This window comes from Siniperca chuatsi, linkage group LG18 (genome assembly GCF_020085105.1).
Source record: "Siniperca chuatsi isolate FFG_IHB_CAS linkage group LG18, ASM2008510v1, whole genome shotgun sequence".
NCBI lineage: Eukaryota > Metazoa > Chordata > Actinopteri > Centrarchiformes > Sinipercidae > Siniperca > Siniperca chuatsi.
The window spans coordinates 13110936-13126753 of record NC_058059.1 but is presented as its reverse complement, the minus strand read 5'-3'; the positions used below and the strand labels follow the sequence as shown (position 1 = coordinate 13126753).

At 39.8% G+C, this 15818-nt stretch overlaps 1 protein-coding gene across 2 annotated transcripts in view; it reads right to left on the bottom strand.

Annotated features, from left to right (window-relative positions):
• Positions 1-2364: 2364 nt before the first annotated feature.
• The window catches only part of gdnfa (glial cell derived neurotrophic factor a), a 51682-nt gene continuing 38228 nt past the window's right edge, over positions 2365-15818 (bottom strand). The window contains exons 1-3 of one of the 2 annotated variants that reach the window (XM_044173230.1): positions 10122-15091; positions 8915-9145; positions 2365-5438 (exon numbers count right to left, since the gene is read on the bottom strand). In XM_044173230.1, the coding sequence (XP_044029165.1) occupies positions 4879-5438; positions 8915-9119 (765 nt within the window). In that variant the 5' untranslated portion in view covers positions 9120-9145; positions 10122-15091 and the 3' untranslated portion in view covers positions 2365-4878. Of the gene's footprint in view, positions 5439-8914; positions 9146-10121; positions 15092-15818 lie in introns of those variants that run through there. The other variant, XM_044173229.1, reaches the window with a different exon arrangement.

Sequence of the window (15818 nt, the reverse complement as noted above, 5' to 3'; positions counted from 1 at the left end):
GTAGCTTTCAACCACATCTCCCGGTCTTTGTCAGCAAACTGATGTTTGCTCAGTTGACAACTTCACCTTGCTGAGGAAGAGTGTGAGATGAAACCTTGAGTTAAGATCATTTTCTCAAACAAACTATTCTCAAGGTGAATAATGAACTCAAGCTCCAGTACAAAATTGTGTGATATTTCTAGGGGCTCCAATTGCTTTCGCGCCTAATTTTTTAAGATAAAAGTTGTGGCTACAAACATACAGTATGTGTTTGTTGCATTGTCTTTGCAAAAACAAATAATCTGGAAATAACTGTAATGCATAGCACACCTATAACACAGCCACTTTTCCATTTTCTCTTTGAATCCCTTGAATGACCTGTACAGTTTCAAACTATTTCAGCTGACAGAGAAAACCACAACATACAGATCTAATGAAACCCATGTTTGTGTTCCTTTATACATCTCTCTGGAATGCAACCTCTGCCTACAGAAACAAACTAATGTGAGTGCTCTTGTTTTTCAAGTACAACTAGTTTGTAATGTGAAATTTGAGTCACATGGTTCATTCTGTTGTATACATTTTGAATTTCACTGGCACGATGACACGCAGGTTTTGATAATACATTTGCTGTTTTCCAGTTGCTCAATAACATGCCTCCACTGATATCTGATGTTATCTTATATCATAAAGACATGGAAAGTCTTCACACTCCATACTCAGTGACTTCCACTGGGTGCAACTGTAGAGCAATCTTAAATTCCTTACCAACCAGTTAGAATCGAAGTGTCCTTGCAAACTTTCTGTGGCCATAAAATGAATAGGAGACAAAGACATACCAGGACATGAAATATGGAAGGACTAAAACAATGAGAGAAGTTTATAAGAGCAACTACAGAGGAGAGCTGAGAAGGGAGAGGATGATGCCAAGCTCTTTTTGAGTCCTCAGCCAGCAGCAGGAGGTGAGGAGTACTGTGTGATTCAAGCGGGACGGTCACTCCATCACCATGTGATGACCCAGTTGGCAAGTGGAAAGGAGAACCTGTGTGTGGACCTGAAACCATAGCCTCCAGGTACAGGCATTGTAAGATACAGACCTGTTAAAGGGTCAGTTCATCCAAATTACAAAAGAAGCATTTTCTTACTTACTTTAAAATTTCCCTTCCCCTGTCTGTGGCTCTCAGTCACAAGCCCATTGGTTCCTACAGAAGATGTACAGTAAAATAGGTTAAACCTGCAATAACAGATTTTTTTTTTTTCGCCACTAGGGTTCAGCAAAAACAAGTTGTGAACACAACATTTATCATCACCTTTAAGTTGATGTAGCGTACTTGTTAGCAAACAGTTGCTTATTTACACATCCAGCAGTTACGGAGCAACATCATCCTTCATTTGGAGTTATGTTTCTGGTCACCCGGTCCAATATTCACTCTCTCATAGCTCTGTTTTTGGTCTCTATCAACTCCTGAGCGAAATTTTTGGCTCTTCAGCTGCTAAATGTTCCACTATGTTGATTGTTGCTCTGTTTTTTTTGCATATGTATTGTAAAGCACTTTGGTCAGCTCATGATGTTTTAAATGTGCTATAGAAATAAATTTGACTTGATTATGTTCACCAGCTAACGTTGTCTGCCTGTTGGTGCAGGGCAGGTAGCGTGCAGTAGGGATTTTAGAGCTGAAAACAGCTGCCTACGTCTTGAAAGGATGCTGAGAAGAACTGTGAAACTGAACCAAAACATTAAAGTCGTGGGCTGTAAAACCAAAACAATAAGGTGAAAGATGCTGAAACACTCCATAGAGCTGAGGAGAGCTGCAGAGTTGGGTGATCATTAAGTTTGTCACTATGAGCCACCCCTTTTATGTACACATGGTTATTTTATCCATTGTTAATATAGAATTATTGATAAGAGAGCTTGAATTATTACACCTCAGCACTGAAGAGACATGGCATATTTTTGAAGAAAAAAAAACAGCATTTAAACAGCTTTGATTTAAAAAATAAAATTACATATACCTGTAATGCTATACATTGTATACAGACCTTGAGCCCCTGCTTAATGACTCACTGTCTGTACTGCTGCCATTTACTCATAAGCATTTACATATCTTCTTTGCACAGTGGAAACATTCTTGAGCGCCTTGATTTACAGCTCAGTGGCGCTTTATGGCTAGCTTTTGTTTACTGTACGACCCTTGGCTAGTGTTCAGGAATGCAGAACAGGAAGGACGCCACGCTGTAGAGGCCATCTTTCAAACCATCCCCACAATTCTACAAATTTTCATCCTCAATTTTACATGATGCTTGTGTAAACATATATCCCAGGCAAATTAGCACCATCTGGCACCGGTGTGGTATTGTACATGGCAGAAGACCAAGGAGACAAGCTCATTTGATAGAAACAAGTTTAATTCTGTAAAAAGTTATAAAATTAATATTGTACAAAAATAAAGTTTGCCGAGAGCTTTGGTTCTGTAACATGAAACAAGTGAAACGACATGACAGGTTTTTCACAGAGGTGTTAACACAATAAGGAGTGAAAACAAATCCAATCCTTTCTTCAAATATTAACACTGAGGATTCCTTCGCATCTTAACCTTTTGCTTGTTTACCTTTGCATCAAAACCAGAGGACTAATCGCCAAGGAACAGTAGAGCAAACAGTCACGAAGATGAGAGGGCTAGTGGTCACAGTTTACACACTCTAATGTATGGTATCGAAGAGTAGCAAGGAGCTCTGAGGCTTCTGGGAAGTCTCCTAACTGCACATTCTCATCTGGAAAGGCTTACGCACGAATCAGTTGTTAAAGGGGAAGATGATCCAATTGATGAGGTATGCTGTGATAAAGGCTAGAGTTTTTTTTTTTCCTCTCTGTGTAGTGTTTGGCCTAAATTCAGCTTGATGCAGTGGATTTGTTCTGTGTGCAGGGGGATTACACAGTAAAGCTGGCTTGCTTGCTGTTGGGTGGGCACAGATACCTTGGTCCCTAATCCGTGCTAACATCAAGACCTACCCCTCTTTGTTCCACTTAAAACGATCCCCTCGCAGGGTCTCTATGGGCACAGCAACATGCTTTTAAAGATCCTCCTGTTTTCCTGGATGTATATTTCTGTATAGTTTGGGAATAAACTTGGCTGAACAAGTTATTGCATGTAGAAAGCATGTTGAGCCTACCCATTGTCTTACTTCTGTCAGTCCAAAACATATTCTTTTGTCGAAACGTCGTGTCTTTAGATATTTACATCGGTTGGCGATGACAGCCGCTACAGTAGCTAGAACTTCCTTAAACTGCCTTTACCAAAATGCCTTTGCCAATGGGGATATTTGGTTAAGACTCATGTTAGAGGATCACTTTCAAATCCTCTTTCAGGGAGTAAGACCTGTCTGTCACAGTCGAGACAGAAACACAGGCAGTCCTGTGAACTTTAAAGCCTATTGGGACAGTAACCGCTGCAAAGCCTTTGCTCAGACTTGGTGCAAGGCCAGAGTGAGGTTTCGGGTAACGTATGCTGATAGGCAGGCATTCTAGCAGCTTCTGTACTCTGTGACTTAAAGGATGGATCTTCAAAGGCACCTACAGATCCTCAGAGAGACCACTACTCTCATGTTGTTTTCAGATTTCAATTAAAAGATGTGATGGCTCCTGTTTGGAGTGACATTAAATCTATTCTGGATTATTAATTTGAAAAATGCCTTGAAAATAAACAGCAGCAAAGAGTCATTTGCCTTCTTGTAAACAATACAGTATAATGACGTGATAGTTTCATTAGGAGTCTATACCCAGGTGCTGTGAGGAGAGAGCAACATCTGAAGTCCCCCTTGACCACATTGGGGAAAATGAGGTGAAATGTCCAACAAAAAAAATCTACCCTGCCGTCCCCCAAAATGCTCCAAAACAACAGATCAATTCAATCGAAAATCTTCTATTGGTCCCCTCCTCTGTGTCTCTTCCTACCCTCCCGTAACTTGATAGCTAACGATGATCTTTTGGACTCATGAATTGAGAAACCCTGGAATCTAAGTGAAGTGAATAAGCATTATTAGGATGTGTGGGTGAGTGTTTAGCAGTTCTGGATCACCTTTTTAGATTTTGCTTGAGAAAAATGCTCCACTTTGGCACCATCCAGAACAAACAAAGCTTTTAAATAAATAAGAAAAACGACAATTTCTTTCATAAAATGGATTGAAATAAATAACAATAAGTTAATTCCATCTTAATAAATATACCTCTTACACACACATGTATTATATATATATATGATTGCATTTTATGTAGATGCGTTGCACCAAAACGTCTTTGCTGAACTCCGGTGTGGTATTTGTCATCCCTTGGCTCTGAATGTAAATGTCAACATCCAGACTATGCAGTGGAAGTGATTTAGACTGCAGCTGAATATACTCCTCAAATCTCTGAGTTCATTTGGAGTGTTAGGAGCCAGCTGACAAAAACTGAGGTTCCTGGGAAAATGAATTCTTCTAGTAAAACAAGCCAACTTAGTCAGACATTTTCTTCACTCTCACCTTTTTAGACAGCACAGTTAGCAAATCTGGAAGTGTAACAGTATCATCTCTTCTGGAAATTGGTACACACCTCATACATTTCTGCATGTTTCTTCAGGGGTTCTGAAGGACTGAGCATGGACTGTCAAAGTTAAATGAACGGTTTGCCTTTTTAACGGCTGTTCCATCGTCTTTCAGGTCACAGAGGTGGCCTTTATATACTCACCTGTGTCTCCTTTGATGACTACTGAGGGAAAAAAAAGAGACAATACACTCCCTCTTTGACCTCGTATGCCCATTTCCAACAGTGATCCCTCTCTTTGCAGCACCAGCTTGTAAAAGTGATCCTTAATTCACTGATGCTGGAAATGTCTGTCATTTTGTCACATCCATGTGACTTCCTCAGACACAGCCACACTTCCTGGCAGAATGCTTTTTCAGCGTGTGATACACTACATTGTCGTCCAAGAAAGATAAGTCATCATCGAAAGCGATTGGTCGACAGCAGGTGCGAGAGGGTGTGTCCTTGTCCAGCTTCTTGTTGTGTGTGAGGTTGTTGAGGATCTTGTCATAGTTGGTCTCCGCCTCTACGCAAGGGCCGCTGCAATACCGGAAGATCAGCTCCTCTTTAGTCTGGTAGCCCAGCCCCAAGTCCGTCACATTGAGGTGGACCTCCTTAAGCAAGCAGCCTCGAGTCTGCACCGATATCCTCTCCCTCCCCTTCTCACCTCGCCCTCCTTTACCACCTCGACTTCCCCCTCGCCCCCGACCCCGCCTCCTGTCGCCATGTCCTCTCCTCTCGCCTCTTGTGCCTCCTGTGTTTGCTGCTCCCCTCTCTCTCTGTTCCCTCCGTCCCCTTAAACCCCCGCTGGGCTCTGACGATCTCCGGAGTCTGCCAATGGTAGCCTCGATAAAATCCATTACATCATCAAACTGCTCTGGATAGGGACCTGCGATGACATCTGAAAAATACAGAAGGAACAGATTCACTCATACAGCTGGTATTAAAATAATAATTTTATCACTGACATGGACACTAAAGAGTAGCTTTACAAAATATCGCCTCAACAATACTCAACAATGATTTACTGCTTTCAAAGACTAGATGAGCAGATAAAATAAAACTTTCAATATCCCTGTGGGGGAAAAAACTAATCAAACATAATAAAACTACATGGAGGGGGGTGAAAACATTGCACAACCAGAAATTTCAGCAAAAGAACATATGAATGCATCCAAGTAAGAAATTATCTTTATGATGGTGTGCAAAATCACATCATGTTAGATGAGACAAATAATAAATTAATGGAAAAATGGTATACAAAAATATAACACATAAGCAGTATTTACTTAAAGGAATAGTTCGACATTTTGGGAAATACGCTTATTTGCTTTCTTGCTGACAGTTAAATGAGAAGAGTGATACCACTCTTATCTATCTGTTATATATAAGTTAGCTTAGCTTAGGACAAAGACTGGAATCAGGGGGAAACAGCTAGCCGGGCTCTGTCCGATAGTAACAAAATCCGCCTACTACCACCTCTAAAGATCACTAAATAACATGTTATATCTTGTTTGTTTAATCCGTACAAAAACTGATGTGACTGTAAAACGACAATTCGCCCTTTTACAGGAGATTATGTGCCGGATCTTACTTGGCTCTGAGCAGTAACTTTCTGGAGTCTCCTCTGCTTGCCTGGAAACCGCTCAGACTGCTTTCAGTCTTTATGCTAAGCTAAGCTAACAGGCTGCTAGCTGTAGCCTCATATGACAGATATGAGATTGATCTTCTCATCTAACTCATCTTAAATCTAAAACAGAAAGCGAATAAGCGCATTTCCAAAAATGTCGAAGTATTCCTTTATATGCACAAATACAGATATGTATGTAACAGAAGAATTTAATAAATGCACTACTACCAAATCATTTCAACAAACCATCCAGACTGAGACATTTGTGCAGAAAAGAATGATGCACATTGTTGTTGACTGTACATGCCTATGGTCAGCCAGCATATGCACGTTAAAGTGTCCTAAAATATGTGCTGACACAAATGCAGACAATGTCCATAAATACTGAGAAATGTGCAGATTAGAAACGGTGCATGCTGATTTATAGATTACTCTCAGGCGCAGGAATGCAGATAGCAGTCCAGAGTTGTTCATATGGACGTGCAGGTGCCCTGCTGTAACTCCTTCAAACATGGCTGTTGGGGGATGAGGCTGAAGGTCAGAGGGTGTTGTCAATTCCATTTTGAGAATTGTTGTAGTCAGAGAAGGAGAACATTTGTATATCTCTATGATGGGATGCAGGCAGGCTTGATTTTGCATTAACAACATAATGGCCGGTATGCTGCTTACATTAGGTTTTAATCTCTTGAGAACCTGAGTGGTTAAAGGTTGTTCAGCTATACAGCTTAAGTTAACTCAGTTTGCTTTCATATGGCGATTGCCTGTATTGATACAGTAGGCACAGACCAATTACACCACTAAGAGAGACGTTGTTTTTCAGTCATTTAAGTCTTTCATGGATGTAATTTTAGAATGTCGAGACTTCAAAGGCCAAATAAAAGGAAATCATACGCTCTGAGTCAATTAGATGAAGCAGACTGTAGTCTGCTTGAAACTCAAAACATACACCAGAACAGCTCTCCACCATCTGCTGCGAGGAGCGATGAGGACCGACTGAAAGTCTTGGACCGTCCTGTGTTACATGTTGATTCTATTATGGAGTAACGTCTCTCCTACTCCAACGCCTGCAGATCTGGCAACATTGAACTATGTATGAATATCATGAAGTTGTTCTTAAATGAAACTTTTAGCCCAACTCGAATTACATTACCTGTGCGCATCAGTGTGTGCGTGTGTGTGCGTGGATGGATGTGTGTTGTCATGTTGTTTGTGTGTCAACAAGTCAGGGTGGCGGGGTGCGATGTCTGGCAGGTGGTGTTGTGGTTGACGCGGCCACTCTAATGCGGTGTCACCTATCTCTCCTCTCTTACCTGTTCCTGGCACAGGCCATCTGATCCGCCTGCGCTCCGCAGCTGATTGGGCCGCCGCTCATATATCAGGTGAGCCTGGGCCAATCTGTTTGGACACACCTGCCCTTTGATATAGACACCTCCTATTGTATGTCAGCTGACAAGTAGAGTGGTTACAGTGTACACCTGCTGACAGACTGGACCAGCGGCAGCAAATGGAGTGATTCATGGTGCAAATTGGGTCATAATTTTGCAGAGTCAATACTAAAGAGTCATGTTTTGTTTAAAATAATCACCAACACACCAATGGGATTTGACAAAGAAAAGTCATTAAACGCCACATGCAATATTGGTTTGCTTTGTGTGTTATTATGTTCGTTGGCTGAATTCTACAATATCTCCTGGTGCAGCTGCTGCCTGCAGATTTTAGTCTTAAAATGTAAGAGAAAACCCCATTTTTCTTTGACATTACGCGCAAATCAAAAGACCCATCCCCTCTTGGAGCTACAGTGTTGTTTACACTACTAGTGCATTGTTAACAGTCTTGGATTACAAAGCAGATCAGTGATGTCACCACGGCCCAAACAGAATATGAGGTGGCGGGACAAACATTTGTCCAAATGTTCCATTCCTTATCTAGTTCTTGGCCGCATTTACTTGTGGTTGAAGATGATACAGTGTCACATTGATCCAAACAAAATAAATTCCTGCCCACTGTTGCTGTTAAAATGAACATAAACACAGAACTCTCACTAGATGCTTCAACTTTCTGATGTTGTCCAACCTCTCCCTTGGAAATTCCTGCAACCTAGTTCACACTGCCTTCTCTAAAACATAACCCATGATTTCTGACTTTTGGCAGATGGGTAAAGGTCATGGGTCTCTATGTCACAGAGAAGCAGAGGTGAAGATAAACAAAGGGAGAAGGGGAAATGTGGAGAGAACTCTGGGATCGGAGCTGTTTATACTCTTATTCAGGCTTGTTTTGACATCAGTATGATGCAACCCACAGCAGGAATAAAACACAAATTAAGATCTTCGTCTGATAACCCTCCTTGTCCGAGAGCCTTATCAGTGTAGGATTCTCCACTGTTGACTCAACCCACTGGCTATCACTTTACAAGCTGTTTCTCAAGTGTAATTAGTCCAGAAAGGCTAAATTACTTGGCCAGCAAACCCTTATACAAAATGCAACCTACAGTATGAGCTATATATGCTGCCTACTATTCTCTCAAAAGTCAACACATGGCAGTGCATGACGATGAGATGAAAAGATGTTAGGTCTTACTTTCTCCTATTTGATTAAATGGCTAGTTGCATGTTATTTAATGGAGGTTTGCACAAGCAGCATAGATCTATAATGTGACCCCCATGTGGGCCAATTACCCGCCATTCAAGAGTCTATCACAGTGACTGCACCTCTCGAAAGATTTTGTCAAAACATGCCGTGTGCCTTACATTGATCCTCCATAGAGATCTCCTGCAGGTTGTGGTTTTCACGCTGGAACGCTGGCTCTTCGTCCTCCACAGACAGGGACACAGAATCACTGTAGCTGCTGGGGAAATAAGCCCTCTTGGCTGGCTGAGTGTTTTGGTAGAGAGGCCGTGTAGCAACAGAGCTCAGGAGCAACAAACACGTGGCCAAAACATCCCATAACTTCATCTTAGACTCAGTTCCTATGAAGAAAGCTGCAAAAATAAGAGAGGATATTTTATTTGAAATAAGGAGATAAAACAAAACTGAAACGAACTAAATAATAATAATAATGATGATAGTAATAATAATCTAAACACACTCACAGTCCAATCAGAATGTAGGCCAACTCGTGTTTATAATGAAGTCAGCAAAGTGTTTGAAACAGTGTGACTCATTCTGTATTAATAACTATGTCATCATGTCAATAGGCTTTGATCTTCACGTTGTCTTTGTCTTACAGTGTAGTTTGCTGTAAATATGAATATCAGACTAAACCTACAATAATGAAAATTAGCCTATAATGTTCTTTATAATGTCAGGATATCCACAAAATACAGAAAGAATAATAGAATAATGCGTAAATGTATGCGTAAAAGTACTGTGTCGTTTTAAAATGACAAACGTGTGATTAACCAGCAGCCTGCTACTTATTTATTCTCTACAGACGTGCAGACCTATCGGGATTATAAGAATATATATTCATGTTGTTGTGATATCAGGCGAGCTCTTGCTGCTTGCAGTCAGGCACGGAGGGTGCGCCTCGCACAAAAATGCCTTGGTTAAAGCACGCACCAAAGCGTGTTGGCAACGATAGCCTAAATAATGGTGTAAGTTGGCCAGATGGCGATCCCCAAAGCTTACGTGACTCTGTCTAATGGCATGTTGAGTCTGCAGTAAACCTAAACAACTATGCAGGAATAAATACTGGGCTTAAACATGCACAAGACCTATCTTTAAAAAAGTTGCATTTTTCATTTTGATTTGCTATTTCAACGAAAATGACTAAAGTGGGGCTTGTATGCCCTTTGCGCACAAATACTCTGAGGGTATGAGAATATTTTATTTTACACTCTCAAATACTAATATATATATATATATATATATATATATATATATATATATATATATATATATATATATATATATATATATATATATACATATGTAGCATATAATGCTTTCACTTACCTTAAATATGGCCCATGCAGACCTGGTGTTAAAATCCAAACAGAAAACGCGACTCATTTAGTGTCCCGAGCTGAACCAGCTGCATGAATCGTTTAACAGCCACAATCCGAAAATTTCCTTAAAATTCGGTTTGTGTCCTGATAGAAAACAAGTGAAATACCGCACCAGGTGTGTGTTTCATACTCCGATCCAGCGCACCAACCAAACCACGCGTCTTTCCACACTTTGGAGTCCAAAGGTAGGTGTTGGAGAGAGCGGACCAAGTGCCACTGCGCCTCACGGGGTACAGTTGCAGTCGCTGATTAATTGGATGCTACGTTTCCACGCTGGAAATCTGAGCGAGTTCCACCATCTCCGACTGAAAGGAGTCCAATGAAGACATCAGCGTCTCCCGCGCATAAGCGAGGCGCAAAAAGTGCACAATATCTGTTTCCCAGAGTGCAAGAAGCTCGTGTCTGCCTCTTGATAAAACAGTTAAAGCGCCGTTATATCCAGAACTGCGTTAAATGTTCATATTCGCCAACATCTGACAGTATCTTGACATGGTAAACAACACAGATTGGGGTATTTATTCTCCATTTTCTCCAGGTCATTTAGTGTCTATGTAGCTCGAAGAGTTTCCACACGCGGTGTTCTCATACTGGACTGAAGCAGGACAGATTTCTGCGCATAACACCGCACCGGGCGCAGAGGGCAGTTTGGAGAGATTTATAGTTAAGTGCGCTCTGACGTTTGGGGCAGTTGGTGTCCGCCCCTCTTTCATATACCCCTGCAAGAGCAAACAGTGAGTAACAGAGGTCCACATATCTCTCCAAACCACCCCTGGAGCCCCGTTCGGAGGAGCGCAGTTTTCAGATGTCTTGGGTATTATGTCACATATCCTGATGCCCTCGGATTAGATTTCAGTATGTGGAATGCGATTTGGAGATGTTCTGTTGCGATGCATGTTTCTAACCTGATCTCCGCGCTCTGCGCCACGGTGTCAAGTTCCTTCTGATGGCTACACATATCTCAAATTTAAGAGTCACTTGCTATTTACTAGAACATATTTGTAAATACGTGAGGCGAGCATTTAGGGCACAGTGGACAGTTTGATAGGTTGTGTTAGCCTCTATGTAGGCATTTGCAATTTATTCCACTCCAAATTTATTACATACAAATGTAACTCATACACACCTTGGAGCATCTGGTCATTCAATAAGCGGTTTCTTGTCAAGGTGAGCCCGGGGCAACACCACACAGACCACAAAAGAAGGACTCCGAACCAGCTAAGAGATGGCACCTGAGAAACCTTTCCATCACCCTTCATGATTTACAAGCTACACCAGCCTTTCATCTTCTGTAAAACTGAATTCCACAAGTTACCCAGTCCTTTAACAATTAAAGTCATTTTGTGTTCATGTGCCAGAAGAGACCGGCTGCTTCCAACAACAAAAACATTTGCTTTTCCAAGAAGCTTTCTGGTTTTAATTTAACACGTAAAATGCTGCTAAAGATGGCTGTTCAATAAAAGGATAGAAATCCCAGCACTGACACTTTAAATCCGTGCTGACTTATCTGTTATTCAGTGGTATTAAGGCCCATATTTGTTTGCTCATGGGCTGAAACCTCTTGTCAATACATGTTTTCTTTCAAGCATTTATGTGAGCCCTACCCATTCTTAAAGTATCTTATTGGTATGAGCCAAGTCCTCATTGTATGGATTCCTTTCTGTCATGTCCTCACATGGTTTCATTGTATTAACTGGCAGCTATTAATGTTTCGTTTGTCATGATACAACCTTCTGAATTCATCTAATTTTTTGTTTGTAACTTTCCGGTAACTTGGCCCTGATATGTACCTTATTTCACAGAGCTTAATTGTTTTTACATTGGCAAACAGTCTGGTGTTTAGAATAAGTTGATGTTTGCTGGTGTGTTTTAAGGTATAGTCTCAGTATAGAGCCACTGGTGATATTCTCCGGTCTCCATATCCTCTTCAACTTCCTCTCCCCATCCAAACTATTTTAATTGGACGATCTAGCTAATGTCTTGCAATAGAAATAATTTAACGGTATTTCAGACATAACTTTAATAACAAAGCAGTTGTCCAAACTGACTAAGGTCATTCTTTTACTTCTGGTATTGAGACATGACCTGGCTGTACTGTGTATGAGCTGTTCTGTCATAACTGAAAGTGTGTCCAGTTCTTGTGATTTAGGTGTTGCAGCGATCCTTCACATCAGCGCTCATAATTCTCTGTGCCCTCTTGATCACTGCAGTATCACACTAGTTCAGGGTAAGTAATAACAAAGTGGACAAAGTCCAACTCCGTTGTACTATAATGAACTCAACCTATTTCTACAATTGAAATGAAAATAAGACATTTTGCTTTTTTCCTTTGGTTCAACGGGAATGTTAAAGTGTTCGGAAAACGGCACTCTGCAGTGTTTCTCTGCCAGTGCATGCTGGGATAGCCTCCAGGCTCCCACTTTCCTTGAACAGGAATAAGCAGGTAAAGAGAATGAATGAAAGGAAATTATACTTATATAAACAAGCTCAAATGCATGAATGTAATATGAACTGGCACACATTAGATTATAATAAAAGACTGAGTCATCTGAAAGCAGAGCCAGTGTTGTCAGAATTCTGTGTGGTTCTTCAAGGTTATTTAAAGTTCATCAGGAGAATTTTAGTGAAGTCGGAGCTGCGAAATATAAGTCTGCTGTACTCAACTGTCTGGTGTCAAATTGACTTACATTTACAACTACATATCTAGTTAGCAAACTGGTTGGTCATTTATTATTAGATTTATGACATAGTGAGTTATTTCTTATTTATGTGATTCATCTATAAAACCCTTATAGAATTATAACTATATATAGTGTATGTATCAGATATATATGAATATGGAAAGACACAATATTTCTTAAAAGATAATGCTAATACAACACCTACTGTTACATTCAGATGGTAAATATAAGGAAACTGCAGTATATGGTAATGATTAGATATACACATTTTAACATTATACTGCATATACTCTATTCCACTTACCTTATGACTGTATTATTCAATCTATGTTAATATTACTGTACATCTAATGCACGGAAAATCACTTCAATTGCTTTTGTAAACAAATATCACATTAGATTATTAGAGCTGAAACAATTAGTCAATTCATTGACAGAAAGGACTAATTGGCATTTTGATAATCACTTGGCTGCCTTCAGCTTCCGCTTTGGTGCCAAATGTGAATATTTTCTGGTTTTCTTATTTTTCTATGATAACAGATTTTATATTTTGGACTGTTGAACAAAACAAGCAATATGAACACATTACCTTGGGCTTTAGGAAACTGTGGTGGACGTTTTCCACTCTCTGACATTTTACAGACCAAGTGATTAAATGAGAAAATAAGTGGCAGAATAAAGCGATAATGAAAATTATTGTTAGCTTCAGGCCTAATTATTATACCAATTACATTTTAACAACATCACTGTGACAGTAGCTTTAGTTTACATATCGTGAAAAGCTAAATAGTTGCATTGGAAACACTCAGTTAAGATTAGTTCCCAAAGTCAGTGATGGATCAGCTAAATTGATGCATTAATCCTGTGACTTTTTCATTATTACGACGATTTTACACGTTACCGCATGTGACATCTCAGGCTAGGACACTGCCTGCTCAGAGATATGACAGACAGTGACTGTATTGTTTATTGGTATCTGCAGCAGTGTCACCAAAGGATTCCTCTGTGCCCCCCCGTCTCATACAGGCAGAGCTGTGAAGATAATGGTCACCGAAAATAGACCCATCTTACAGAGTTCCTTTATGTGGGAGCGCTGCGAAGTCTGGGGGGTGTCATAAGTCCCCTGAGCTGAATGCTTGAGTGACTATAATAAATATTAATTTGTTTGGAGGAGAAACATGAGTAAGCTGAACGAATCACCACCACATGGGGTGTGAGGAAGAGACTCGTCACTCACAGAGAAGAGCCCTCTTTCAGTATTTGTGCCACTGATGGGACAAGCACCTCAATTTTTGATGTCAAGCCTCCGCAGAGCACTGACAGGCCCTCAGATGGAAATAACAATGACTCCTCACAGAGTTTATATGAGCATTTAACAATACTCAGACAAACAATCCAGATCACTGCAGCTGGTTCAGTTTAATATAGAATTGTAAAAAACAATATAAAACAAATGTCCCACATGGCCAATTGTTCTTGGCTCTGGGTGTCCTGTCATCTTGTGCATATAGTATCCTTTGATAATGACTTGTTTTGTTTAAATCATTGTGTTTCTGGTCAAAGTGATATGACAAACAACTGGCAACCTGTTTTGTTTTCCCATGTACATTCTGCCTCTTGATTCTATGAGTCACTGTTGCATGTAATATGCAATAAAAGTGGGGCATCTGTAGGCTTGTTTAACATGTTTTATTCCATTCAACTTAAAAATGTCTTCGTTGATGAATAAAAAATGTCAACACACTATGCACGACTCCCTAAGGAAGATGATACAATAAATATGACTCAGTAAAAATAAAAATCAACCCGAAGACAAACAACTGACATATTCATTGAAGGCATTATTGCGGTTTGGATGATTACCATTTTGAGTTCCTAAGATCTCAAGAGATTCTAAGGGTAACAACTTCATCTTTATTTTGCTCGTCAGTTATATTTAAAAATCTAATTTCATGTTAAAGGTCCAGTCTGTCAATGCACAGTGATGGCACCTATTGAAAAACCAACTACCATTGTTTATAAATGTGTTACAGAAAATATAATAATAAGTGTTTATGGAGTAAAATTAGACCACGGCCCACACGAAACAGTTCTTGCATCTTGTTGAAATCTTGCTCAGAGGAGAACAAAAGGCAAACCAAATATACTGTTTCCAGCAAAGTGCAGAGAGGCACATGCCATGTTGTATGTAGTTGATTTTGTTTAGGTTTTCAGTGATGTTTTTACTCCAAATTAACACATACAAACCTTGTAATGAGCCTCTAAAATGTAATGCGTTGCTATAGATTAAACTATCCAACAGCATATAAAGTAGTTAAAAATTAGCTCATGCTTGACCAGCAATTAAAATGCTGTTTACAAATTAATGCAAAAGTATAAATAAAACAAGTAATATAATGTATAATATTATAACAATGATAGGGGCCATTCTTCAGCATAATGAGTACTTTTACTTTTGATGATTTACGTACCTTTTGCTGATATGCCCGTATTTTACATAAGTAACATTTTGAATCATGGACTTTTACTTGTAATGGAGTACTTCCAAGTATTGCCACTTTTACTTAGCAAAGAATTTTAAATCTTCTTCCACTGGTATTTGATGCTGTTCCAAATAATATTTCAAACTGTTTTAACAGCCAGAGCTAAACTATGCAGATATCACTCAACCTACTGTAAGTTATTATAATTTATCAAACTGTAGTTTGTGTGGGTGTTGTATTGGATGGTGAACCTTCTGTAATATTCAGTGGTGGAGAAAAATTAATATCTTACAAAATACTGAATTCCACCACAACACCACTTCGAACTATGGTCTTAATTTATTGCAGGGCTCTCGGATTGCATTTAATTATCAAGGTTTTCCTTTCATTGTGTCCACCCTATGCACAGTAGCTCAAACCCCATATCACAGTGCTTTTTGGCTTGAATGCTGATCAAAACACTGGCCTCTCATTCTGTATTCT